Consider the following 13,625-nt stretch of genomic DNA (forward strand, 5'->3'; position numbering starts at 1 on the left):
CAGGCGCCTCGGAAGATTGCCAGGAATGGAAGAGAAAGCAAGGTTAGAAACTAGTGGGTTTGGGTGGTTAGGGAGTTTATAATGGGAGGAATGATATTGCGTTCGGGCTAGATCGGTTACATAAGGAACATTTAGGTCTTTATGGATGGTTTTATTAGTAACAAAATAAGAAGCATTGAGGATTTTACGAAGGATTTAGGATTGTAAAGATTTACATAACTTAAAATGTATACATTTTGATCATTCAACAGATATGGAACAATGTGGTATATAATGTGATGTGTTTAGAAAAGAATAAATAAAAATGTAATATTTGTTTGTTACTTATTTAAGATATTTTAAAGTTCTTAGTCAGGTTTTAAAGCTGTTACTTCAAAGCTTGAATGGAGGAATAAATTTTAATTAAAAAATCAAAGAAATTGACGATTACTTACAAAGATGTGAGCAGAACGTTTTTTTGCTTATATTTCAAGTTAAGACATACAAACTGTAAATGTTTAATTATAACAAAATCGATATCAAAGGTTGAGTTCATTCAACCTATAAATAATGGATTCTCAAATCTAGCAGCAGCTATTGACGTATCGGCTAGTATGATAATACAAAATAAATTTTATTTTAGAACAGCTTAATAATTAATAAAAATTTTAGATTTTATTTCTACAATTTTCATTATTAACTTCAAGGAAATATCTTCAAATGCTATTATAGCTTGTAGTTGTATAGAGTATTAATTAATATATTAATTCAAAATTTAATAAAATTATATATACAAAAACAAAATATGTTTCTATAGAAAAATAAAAATAGATTCCCTACAAAATTGTACTTGGTAACCATATTTTCATAAGCATTTTCTTCGAGTCACTCCGTCACTGAAATCCATTACATGAAGAAATAAAATCCAAACTTTCTATCCGTGTGTTAATTTATTGTAAAATAAAATTCATAACAAATTATTAATAAGCCCAATAGTGCCAGAGTAATTTACCGATTGAATTATTTATTTTAGTTTTTATAATTAATTTTGATTAAAAATTTTATTTCTTATGGAAATAATATTGAAATAGCCTCAGGCATTTTTATGAAGTTCCAAAAACTACCATTTCAAACAATTATTCAGGCTATTTTAAAAATTATAGACGTAGTTTAATATAAAATAAAAAGGTAAGGTTTCATGAATAAAGTAGACAACCATTATAAGTGTATAGTAATATTTGATTGTAATTACTAATTACTAATATTTTACTAATTACATAATATATTAAAATATTTTATAATAATATAATTTAAATTCCATGAAATTTTCTCCATCTTATATTGCTCAGTGAATTTAAATGTTTCCGACCCCACTCTGCTTACAGTACCTTTAGGACTTATTTATCAACCAAGTAAATACACTAATACTTATCAAATAAACTTATAATACATCTTATAGATCACGTATTTGATAAATACATCATATTTAATTCCAGATAGAAGGAAAGCTATAAATCAAAGATATGTACAAATATAACCTATAGGCTAAAATATCACTCACGTAATTGTGGAAGACAAAGGTCACTACTACTTTGCTTAAAAAGTGGCACTTTAAAAAAAAACATTATTTATTTAAAATTCGATTATTCCAAAGATAGTACAGTAGATTGCAGTTACTATCTTTACCGCTGTCGTGTTACAGACTTTCCAAACTGATTTTTATAAAAATATTTTAATTATTAAATTGATATTATTTGCAGTAACTGCGTAAAAAAGACAAACATTGAACTTTGCACCATTGTTAATAATAAAGAAACTAAATAATAAAATCTGGTGAAATTAGTAGAATCGTGACGACTAATTGGTATTAAAATATTCAAATGATATTGAGCCATATCCCTCGGCGCAATGTAGCTCCTGGAAAATTTTCATTAAAATAACATAACAGAAACAGTCAATAGTTGTTGGATCAATGATTAGTGAAAACGAATAACAAAAAAAAAAATTAAAATTGATACAAAATAAGGGAAGAAATCAGCTATCGAAGATAGTCATTTATGCCATGAATACTCAAAGAAGTATGTGAAAATTTATTACTTTATTCTATCAGTAAATAAAAAAAAGAGTAAAATATGGAATATAAAAAATGGAAAACCTGAGGGAGTGTTAGTTTTTATTTTGTTGATCTATTACTAAAGTTCATTATAAAGAATAATAAATTAAAACAAGGACTTGTATATAATTTATAGCGGAAACCAAACACTTAATAAAAAGTTATTAATTATTTTTTAATAACAATAACATTTACAAAAAAACAAGGCACACGATTAACAATATTAATTATGCCTTACACTGGGGAGTGCCATAAACCTACTCTCCTTCTAAAAACAACTATATACTAAGGATTGGGATCAGACCACGCCCCTGGAAGCCAACATTACATTGAAGTTAATAGGGATTCCGCATATTAATGTAATTATCTGTTAAACCGTTCATTGGAAAGGAAATAAAAATATAATAGAAGTTTAGGTAAATGTAATTTCCAATGATTTGCCATATACGTAATGAAAATCCATTAAGATTCTTCTTTCATCCATTAAATCCTTGCTTCTTTTTCTGTTCAGTTTAGAATCAACTTAGTGTGAACTTAAGGATCCAATTAATTACTTAATTAAGGAACGAAAAATAATAGAAAAAACCAAGTCCAATTGACTGTATGGTTGCTATTTCAATTGTTTCTTATTCATTCTTTTTTTTTTTTTTTTGGACGTTTTCGGGAAAGTGATACCTTAAAATAAAGAGTTTGAGTACTTTATTTTGGTAAAGAACCGAGACATGCCAGTAGCAAACATCTAATCGACTACCATTTTTTTAAAAATGGCGGGACAGCAATAATTAGTTCTCGTAGATGAGAGGACACTTAACTTTCCGGTCAGAACTATAAATAACCCGGTGCGGTGCACATATCATGGAAATAAATGTTTTGAATGAAGTACCAACGGTAGTCGATTTGTGTGAACAGATATGTGAACACAATGATTAGTAGTATCGGTATCGAACCTTCAGCTTTCCAAAGCCACTATTATTATAATATGGTCATTATCTGAAGATGTGCCTTTTAGAGTCTGATGTAATGAAGTTCACTCTCAACATTTCCGCGGAGAGTTCCATTCACCATAAACTTAAATTAAAATCATTTTTATCATTTCAATAGATTTTAATTAATAAAAAAGAAATTATTCTCATAATGATAATAGGTATTATAATTAAATTATTTATAATAAAATTATATTTAATTACAACATTAATTTTATCAAATCATAAAGTAGAAACTTGAAATTAAAATTAATCTTAAAATCTATATTATTTAGCGGAAAAATGAAAATATATATTATAGAGAAAAATACAAGATAATTATTATTTAAAAAGTAATAAACTTGATAGTCAATCATCCACTAAAATAATTTAATAATTACATTAAGATAAATAATGAAATAAAGTTTTAACCAGTGAACTACAATATAGACCACGAAAATGTTATGAGGTTAAAAGATGGAGAGATAGTTGGAGAGGTAAACATGTTTTTCTCAGACTTGGAGATTTACTGAAACAACTGGCCGCCATTTCATAGCTTTGTCGAGCAGGAAAGATGTTTGTTCCTTCTAGACAGGGTGGGAAATCCCCACAATTTTATCGACAACTCATCGATCTCCCTCGCAAACATATAACACTCCAACATCTTCTATGAATAATAAAATAACAATGAATGATTCTAATAATGGGAGCTTATTAATTACAGATGTATAATTCTTTGAATAAATATTAGCGGCTCTATAAATTTAATTAAATTTTAATTATAAATTTATAGTTCCACTCGAGGATGATGCATAATCAAAATAATTAAAACCATGGTTTTGAAAGTAAATTTGAAACTGATATGAGAAATCAGGCAAAAATATTTGAAATTGGTCCAAAAGAAAAGAGATAGTTCAACTTTTATATTCAATATATAGATTTTTTTTACATATAGCTATTATATTAATATGACAAAAAAAAATTAATGATCAATTTTAAGCGCAGTTATAGGTGAGAAATTGGTAGCACTCTAATAACATTTTACATTAGCTGGTCTCGTGGCCATCTTAAATAATTAATTAAAGTTAAAACTAGAATCATTAATTTATCTGATAAACATTTATAACATCAGTTAGATTATGCACAATTTGGTATTTAAAAAAAAAATAATGGGAAGAATCCATCATTTTTCCCCAATAATGAATAAAGGCAAACCTTTCCTGAAAAGTTTTTTCCTTTATTTTAGTAGAAATAAATATTACTTAGGAAAAATATGGTATTGACCCATTTGCTTAGATTGTACAGAAAGCATCCTCTCTAATTAATTTTATTGTATTACTTTTTTTTAAATGAAATTCCGCATCGTTAGTTCAATTAGATACCTACTATAGACTATAAATTACAAAAACAATATTTATAAAAATTAAAAAATAAAATAAAACTGATAAATTAATTTTTTCCTAATGTTTAATTTTTTTATTCAAAACAAGCGTTACTGGTCACAGCAGTGAAAACAACTTGTTAGAAATTCAAACTACCGGTAACTGATCACATTTCAGTTACTAAGATCCCCATAGGTTATGAATTAGTGTAAACCTAATTTTAGTTATTATTATTTAGGTAAAAGCATATAATTTCAATTTAACGAATAACTAATACGAAATATTATGTTACAAACATATTGCATGTTATAATAAAAAAAAATCTACTAAATAATCTGAGGAATAAATTTAAAACGAAAAGAGCTCTTCATTCATAAAATGTATGTAATACAGGCTTCATGAACGATGAGAAAATCTAAAACTGTTTTTTATTGCGGTTCTTGCCGATATTTTTTTAACAGCATATGAAATTAAATTGGCTAAAATAGTTCGGAAACCTATGAGGCTGACAATAATAAGAAAACATTTCCACCTTAAAAAAATAAATATTTACTATTCATTTAGGTAAGGTGGATTTGGTAATTAAATGGTTTTTTTCAGGCAAACACGTTTTTCTACTTACCCCTTGAAGCGTCACGTTACATCCTTATGCAATCTGAGTGCATCTAGGAAGGCTTCTCTTTCTGACAGAAAAGAGTTGAAGCTGGCAACAGAAAAGTTTGTACCATAGCAGGTCTTAGAGCGGCATCTAAGAATTAAATATAACTAACCTTTTTCAAGGTACCTTAGGGGTCATTTGAAAATTTCACATTATTAAAACATATATAGAGTAATATGACTGCCATGAATTAATATGTGATATAAAATTTAATATTTTTACTTAACGACTTATCTGAAAAATTAATTTTAAGAATAAAAATAATAATACAATTAAGCAAGCATGGACTCATCTTTCACTGACTTTGAATATGGTAGATAACAGAATTCTTGATATGATTTAATGATAAAAAAAAAATAAAGACATTTTAATATCAATTTATAAGTATTCTACAGTAACTAATTTTTAAAACAAAGCATTTATTAAATTTCTTTTCTACTTCAGTTGAGTTAAACGGGAATAGAGAAAAAAAAATATCCGAAATTCTGAAAAACGGAAAAAAAAAATATTCAAAAACAACAGAATAAACTATCTTGAAAACAAAAAAAGTAATAAAACTTCATTATTATTAGATTATTCACTCACCAGACGTTTCAGACATAAACCATCTTCAATGTCAAACACTGGCATCATAAATTAAATATTTTCAACAATTTTAATTCATGGCATTGGAATTTTTATTTCAAAATATACCTTTAATTTCCAAAACATAATACATTAGTGAATAAACGTGTATGTACTTTTAAGGGTGTTGTTACTTCATTGATGTAGGAAAACTTTTAATAAATTTTTTTATTTATTTATTTCCACGTTACCCTGCCTTATAAGCAATACAGGTGAAAGGAAAAAAAATTCATATATATTCTAATTTTGGGGATATATGAAAAAGAAAAGTTTAAAGGCCCATTCTCCTTAAGTCAGAGAACCCCTTATTCCAATAATGCACAATGAGAATTATCTAGTTAAAATAATCATTGCAGAGAAGACAATTTAAAATTCTCTACAGAAAAGGATAAAAATTATATATGATCTTGATTTTTAAACGCCAAGTTTTTAGGTGAATAGAAAATATATTAGATAAAGATTTGTAAATTGCAACATAGTAAATCAGACAGAATTTTCTTTAAAACTAGTAAAATTTATTAAATTTTTTAAAATAATTTTCTCCGTTCGGTTGTGCGGAGACCCAGCTTGTTCGAACAATTTTCCAAAGAAAAGTGAAATCAGTTATTGTATGGACAGAACAAGCACTAGACACAAAGTTCAAGTGGAACGAAAGAAGTAGGAGAGCTACTGCATAAGGATAAGCGAATCCCCACCAATGTTAGCAAAGATAAGGGAGTGGCTTGTTCTTGCCAAGTAACAGAACATGATCTGCACCAAAAACACCTCCATCGAATTGTCATCGTAGATACACCGAAATATCCTCTATGCAACATGCCTACTTCCTGAGACGTAGAAAAAAAATTAAACCATGTGAAGGGTGCTTTTAAGCGGTTAGGTAACGCAAATATTCGTTTCTCGTAAAGTCCTAAATTATTTACGATTTTTTTTATCAACCTCCTACTAGATCACATATTTTCTACCCTTATAACAACTGTTTATTGTCAAACTTTAAGTAAATATAAAAATTACCATTAGTAGTAAATATTTTGATAGCTCTTTTTTTCAAATTGTGCCTAGTTTATTATACTTAAATTAAGAATTAGGATAACCTGTACGATTTTCTAGTCCGATGCAACAAAAAACGTGATCACCTTAAAAAAAAAAATCAATATTTTCATATTCCGTTTATTTATTGATTCTGAGATCTCCTTTCCCAAAATATTGGTAAGGATTTCTTTAAAATAATTTTGATCCTTTTTCTCAACTTCATTCTTTTTCTTCCAACTTCCAACGTTTCGACCACTTAGGTCATTTTCAAGGATTCCTTATTTTGTTTTCATTTTTTCTTTTAAAATTCTTTAAATGCCGGCTAATTATTTGCAAATGATAATAGTAGTAAGAAAAGTGGTTAATAAAAGTTTTAAATTTGGGAAGGAATTTTATAGAAGAATTTATGGGACAAAGGCAATTAGCCGGCATTTAAAGAATTTTAAAAGAAAAAATGAAAACAAAATAAGGAATCCTTGAAAATGACCTAAGTGGTTGAAATGTTGGAAGTTTAAAAAGAATAAAGTTGGGAAAAAGGATCAAAATTGTTTTAAAGAAACTAAACCACTCTCAAACAAGTATATTAATAAAAAATATATCTAAAATTGGTAAGGATTTCCAGGCCACCCTATACATGAAGAGGAAACCCTTAAAAAGAAATCAGGGCAAGTTTAAACAAAATTTGATACCTTCTCATTATATTTATGAACTGCATTTAAAGCATTAGAGATAATGGGCATCTGTACAATCGTAAACAAATGTGCGAATTCGATAGATTTATGGGTAGCATATGAAAAAAGTTATATTTTATTTGGGGAGACAATGACACCATAAAGGTGCTCTTCAAAAAAATTAGTCTAAAACATCAATCAATCTCAACATGTTTTCACCTGACAATAATTCTCAAATCTTAAAATCATATCACCTGGTTTCCGTCCAAAGTTCATATTGATATACAAATTTAAAAACTGCTACTGCTACAAATATACAAGATATAAACTACTTGAAAGTACATTTAACTAGTGCTAGCATTTGATTTGAGTTATATAAAATATCTGTAAAGTTAATCGTTCCTGAGGTATACTTTATCATAAATCAAAAAATTCGTCGGAATTACTAGATATCAACATTTTGTAAATCTATTTTGACAAATATCACCTAAACTACAAATCCCACGAGGATAAAGGTCATCATAAACATCTTTGTAATTTCATAAAATACTTTTAATGCCCGAATCTCATAGATTAAAGGAGGTGAAAGATATACTGTAATTGAGAAGACAGTACATAAAGGTGTACTAAAACAGATACTGCATTAAGTTAACTATTTTGATTTATCTAAATTTGCTTTTATCTGGAAGTGATTCTCTTACGCTTATAATAAAATTAACTGGTTCCTGCCTAAATTTCATATTGATATGCAAATATAAAGTAAGATAGTTTTGTAAGGCTATTTATTAACTAGCGGATCCTTAAAATGTTAATAAACACTGAATCGACGGGTAGACCGAAACATATATGAGAGGATTGCGTTAAATCGGCATTGGACCTTCGGGTTCGTTAGGCCTTTCATATTATTATTATACAAATATAAATACTACTATTCCTACGAAGATAAAAGATATAAACTACTTGGAAGTATATTCAACTAGCTTTAATTTGAGTGCTAGCAGACAAGTGTACAACCGTCTACCATTAAAAAAGGCTCCTTGAATACATTTTTTCATAAAGTTGGGAATTTATTTTCGCAAATATCATGAGAAATGCTACTCTTAAGAAGATACTACTTTAGCACAATAGACAAGCTTCAATTTGAGTGCTAATTGAAAACTTTACCTCTATTGGTTCCTAATACATAGATTTTCCAAAATAAATTTACTAACTCCTGATTTTTCGTTATGAAATGTTGAATCTCTGGAAGTATTGACCATAAATAGTTATTTATTATTATTACTCGGGCTCATAATTTAGCAAATTTACTGTACTTTAAATTACATTCTATTATTCCTGATGCTGTGGTTTATTGTTATATTAAAGACAGAGCTCCACATGAATTAGATTTTTTAACGTTTTGAAACAACCGTAATTTTTTATTCAAGGTAACTGTGCATACTATTTATAAAAATTATAAAAAAGTGGGGAGAAATAATTTTTTTTTTTACCGGGCTCTTGTACTAAATCGCTGGCCATCCAAGGGTTTAACCCATAGTGGTAAACATCCTTGAGTTATTTTTAAATTATGTAACAAATACTGGTTACTAGAAACACGTAAAATGTAAGATATTAAAAAATTATTGTTCTATAATGTTATTCTCCCATCGTTCCCCTCCATCCCCACTCCATGCATGATCCATCTCAAGTTTAAACAGTTCTTCCTCCGCCACTATAGAAATTGCTTAATTTTGTCTATGTAATCCTAAAATAATTATTATGAAACTGTCATAGGAGCCTAAAACAAGAACTAACATTAAATTATTTTGCAGGTCGCTGCCGAAACTCAGCAGCCAGGACGAAGACGGGCAGGCAGGAGGAGGGCACCCATACGCGGGGGTCATCAACTTCGAGCCCATCCCTCACGACCATGACTTCTGTGAGAGGGTCGTTATCAACGTAAGTTTCTTAAAAATTTAATCAGAAACAATTTATTTTTTATTTATTTATTTAATGTCATTTACAACTGTACAAAATAATACAATAAGTAAATATGTTGTATGTTTCATATACAGTTGAAAATCTTGGGAAGGAACCACCCATTGTTGGTACTTCAAACATTATTTTAAATTACAAGGCTCCGTGGCCGTCTTCTTTTCAGACGCCTCGGAGGATTATCAGGGATTGTTAAGGATGAAAGATTAAGAATTTATGGGTTAGGATGGTTTTTAAGCAGTTTGGAATGAAAAGACGCATATCTGTTTTGGGCCAAATCTGCAACGAATGAGATGTTAAGGTCTTTGTGAATGAGTTTATTTGTAATGTAATAAGGAGCATCAAGGATTTTACGTAGGATTTTGGATTGTAAGAATTAGATGCGGGGGAAATTTGATGGTTTGGTGGAGCCCCAGAGCTCAATTCCATATGTCCAAATTGGTCTGATTATCGTAGAGTAAACTAATTTTTTGTAGTGAATGGGAAGTTTGGAGCGTTTGTCAAGTAAGTGTTGTAGCAATCGGAATCTACGAGCAGTTTCTTGTCGTTTCAGTCTTGTGTGTGGATTCCAAGTAAGTCTCTTGTCAAGATGGAGTCCGAAGTATCGAATCTGTTCAACAGGCGTTAGTGGAGTATCTAGAAAGGATACTGTAGGACAGGAGGGCAGAGGTTTACGACGTAGAGTAAAGGTGATCTGATGGGATTTGTCAGGATTTATTTTGATGCTCCAGTTTTGACATCATTCTTCAATAGATGTTATGTGTGTCTGTAGTGTTTGTGATGCATTAGTTGGGTCGTTGTTTACAGACAGTATGCATGTGTCATGAGCGAATGTTGTTAGGACTGTGTTAGTAACAATTTATGAACCATAACAAAGTAGAAAATACATTATATAATAACGAAATTTTCTGTGGCAAACGAGGATAATCGTTTTGTCTGTTTAACTCAGAATATTTCAAATTAACTTTGAAATAACAGTATAAAGTACCAAGATATTTTTTGTTTTATCAGCACCCAAGACTACTCCACTAAAATAGTCTTGGATACTGGATATGATTAACAGAGAGAAACAAACCAGAAATGTAAGATTTTCAAAAATATAAATATGTGGTTTTTCATTCTTTCATACTGAAGTTTGTAAAAATTTTACATAACACAGACAGTATTTATTCAATGACTTCTTAGCCATTTTAAAAAATAATATTATTATAAAATATAATATAATTGTTATTTTTAAAATTCATTAAAAAATTTTACACTTGCAACAATATAATTTAATTTGCAAACAAGAAATGAAGATTCCTCACGCCAAACAGCAGTATATCCATTATCAATATATAATAAAGGATATAAAACAACTAGCAACAAATGAAAGGATCTCAAAATAGTGAAAATATTTTATTTTATATTATTAAACTGCATTGATAGCATTTACATAGTACAGCTATCAACAATTTTTTTATAAAAATTTGTTATAAGTAATTAATATAAAGGATACACAAGATGAGCCCATTAAGAGGAATCGTACCTTCAAACATATACAGCTTTATGTAATATAATTTAGGATGTTAAAAAAAAATGATTGACTAAGACCCTAAAAAAAAAAAATTAAATAACCAAAGTTACTTACAAACATTTTACAACTTGGATTATACTCAGCGTTTTCTTAATTAACCGCTCCTTCCCGCCAACCTTTCCTAGCTTGAATAGTAGCTAAATTAGTAAATAAAATAAATGGAAATAAAATAAATTAAATTTGAACTACTACAACCCAAGGAGGGTAAAGTACTTAGTAAGGAAATACTGCTACTAGACTTACGATTGTACAAGAAGGTAATTTCGTCAGAATCACGATCGACCGCCAGATTTTTACCCAATTAAGGATTCTTACTTTATGAGGCAGGATGGACCTCGGAGGTTCACCCAAACGCTCAGCATCGAATCACCACTAGAATTACAAAATAAAACAATTAACTTCTTTTTGAAATTTTGTTTATTGATAAATATCACAATCTGCCACAATGTTGTTGAGCAATAAGTAATAGCGATAACTGATAACATTCAGACTAAAATAAAAAAATTGATATATAAGAAGATAGTCATGGTTGCGGTAAAAAGAGAAACAAAAATAGTTGTTAACTATTTTTGTTTCTCTTTAGACTGCAACCCTGACCATCTTCTTATATATCAACTTTTACGGTCAACTATATATACATATAAAAAAAAAAATACATATAAATAAAATCTCTCTCTAAATATATACAAAAAGAAGGATAAATAAAATAATCAAACTACGTACATGAAAAAAAATAAAACAAATAAATTATATAATCATCAGTCGCATTTACACTCTTATATACATGATTCACAATATTGACCTAAGGATCCCAGTTAGTCATCTTATGATACGTCCAATAAACTGAATAATGTGCTAAGAGAGACTACTTTTTATTAAACATTTCTTCTATAAATGTTATTATTAGTTTATCAAAAGGCATGGAAAATCATTTTTGTCAATGGATATTTAATAAATAAAAATCGTACAAACTTTCCACTAAAAGGTGTAAAAGAAAAATACTGAATGGAGAGAAACACGTTTTTTTTTTTTTTTAATAATGATTACTTAATTAAGATCTTGAACTACTTATTTCATTTATGTATTCAAACCACCAAATCACAATCAAATTACCATAAATATTAAACCAATAAACCGGATTAATAAGAGATTCATAATCCATGACAAACGAACAATGATTTATACCACTGACAAAGAGCAAATGTTTTTAACTTTAAGTTACTTTTATGACAAATGAATAATTCAACTGGGCGAGCTGTAAACATTCTCTTTAAATAATATGGCTTGTAAACCTGTCTATAAAATAAAATATAACAAATATCTCACATGTTTAACATCGGCCAGAACTGACTTTATATAATAACGAATTATAACTCATACAATAATTAATTTATGTTTGATACCAACATAAAAACGTGTCAGACTTACAAGTATTTGTACCAATAGTGTAACTTTTTTTTTTTTTAAATTCATGTGTAATCTTGGTTGATTAATCAAAAATCTGAATGAATGTTCGAAAATTTATCTAAATGATTTTTTGTTCATAGCCAATACAATTTGAATTTAAGAAAATCTATAATATTTTAGTTTTAGCAGAGGAGACAAATATATAAGACATATCTTGGGCCGTCCATAGCTCAGTGGTTAAGACACAGTCTACCAATTTGATGTCAATTGGAGGTGCCGGTTCGAATCCGGCCTGGGACGTTGACTTTTTTCATTGAGTGGCGGTCCCACAAAAAGAAGAACTTCGACCCTTAACCACGGTTAGGCAGTACTCGACTCCAATGTGAGTCTTGGCCGAAAAAAAAGACAAATCACTACTGTATTTTATAGATAAGGTTTAGGCTGGCAAAATTAATTTAATGAAAGAAGATATTTAACTATAATTAACTGATAATCTGGAAGGAACAGTTAATGCAATTTGATTATAAATTTTATATTTTCTTTTATCGCAATAAACATTATAATTCCTCTACCTTAAAATCTACTTACAGATGTTATTCAGTTGTCTTGTCTAGACAAAAAAGTTTTTCTTCTAGCCATGTTTTCGAATGTTTTTCAATTTTGTAATATTGTTTTGGATGGCTTATACGTAGTCTTATAATATTCGGAGATTTACGCGGTTTTTTTAATTTCAGGCGCTCTTTAAATATTGCTCGATTAAACGATCTTAAGTCTCCGTTTCCCATTTAAGCAAATATTTCAAAAGTGATTAAAGACCTCGTTCGCTGGGGAACTTAGTGGCGCGGGTCTGGCTGGGAAGGATTGCTCTTCTTTTAAGATGGAGACTTGTACATCGACCAACCTACCACGGAGGGCGGGATAGGATGTAGCTAATCTACTGGCGTTAACTACATGATTTAACTACCATAATTGGACTCTGCAACTAACCTTACAAAGCCACAAGGCAATATTATACTAGTTTATTTATCATTTCCATATTATATATATGTATTATATGAATTTAATAATAAAGGAGGTTAAAAAAAAAAAAAAAAAAAAGTACCTGAACCTCAAGATCTTGATGCAAAAGAGTTTGAAATACTGAATATTCTCGGTGATGTAGCAGCGATCGAAGGGCTTAAGAGAAGAAAGGCATAAAATATGATGGAAAATCTCAATGAGCTAAGATTATTAGAAATATGAGAGGAGGA

General features: G+C 28.9%; 1 protein-coding gene across 8 annotated transcripts in view; it reads left to right on the forward strand.

Annotated features, from left to right (window-relative positions):
- The window catches only part of shaker (Potassium voltage-gated channel protein Shaker), a 939,448-nt gene that overhangs the window by 780,230 nt on the left and 145,593 nt on the right, over positions 1-13,625 (forward strand). For all 8 annotated transcript variants that reach the window (XR_010844284.1, XR_010844283.1, XR_010844285.1 and 5 more), the window contains one exon: positions 9,230-9,356. Coding sequence is in view for 4 of the 8 variants with exons in the window: in XM_067050608.1 (XP_066906709.1) it covers positions 9,230-9,356 (127 nt within the window). In the remaining 4 variants the exon portion in view is untranslated. The remainder of the gene's footprint in view (positions 1-9,229; positions 9,357-13,625) is intronic.

The sequence above is a fragment of the Halyomorpha halys genome, unplaced genomic scaffold (assembly GCF_000696795.3).
Source record: "Halyomorpha halys isolate HHAL.00 unplaced genomic scaffold, Hhal_1.1 Scaffold108.1, whole genome shotgun sequence".
Lineage (NCBI taxonomy): Eukaryota > Metazoa > Arthropoda > Insecta > Hemiptera > Pentatomidae > Halyomorpha > Halyomorpha halys.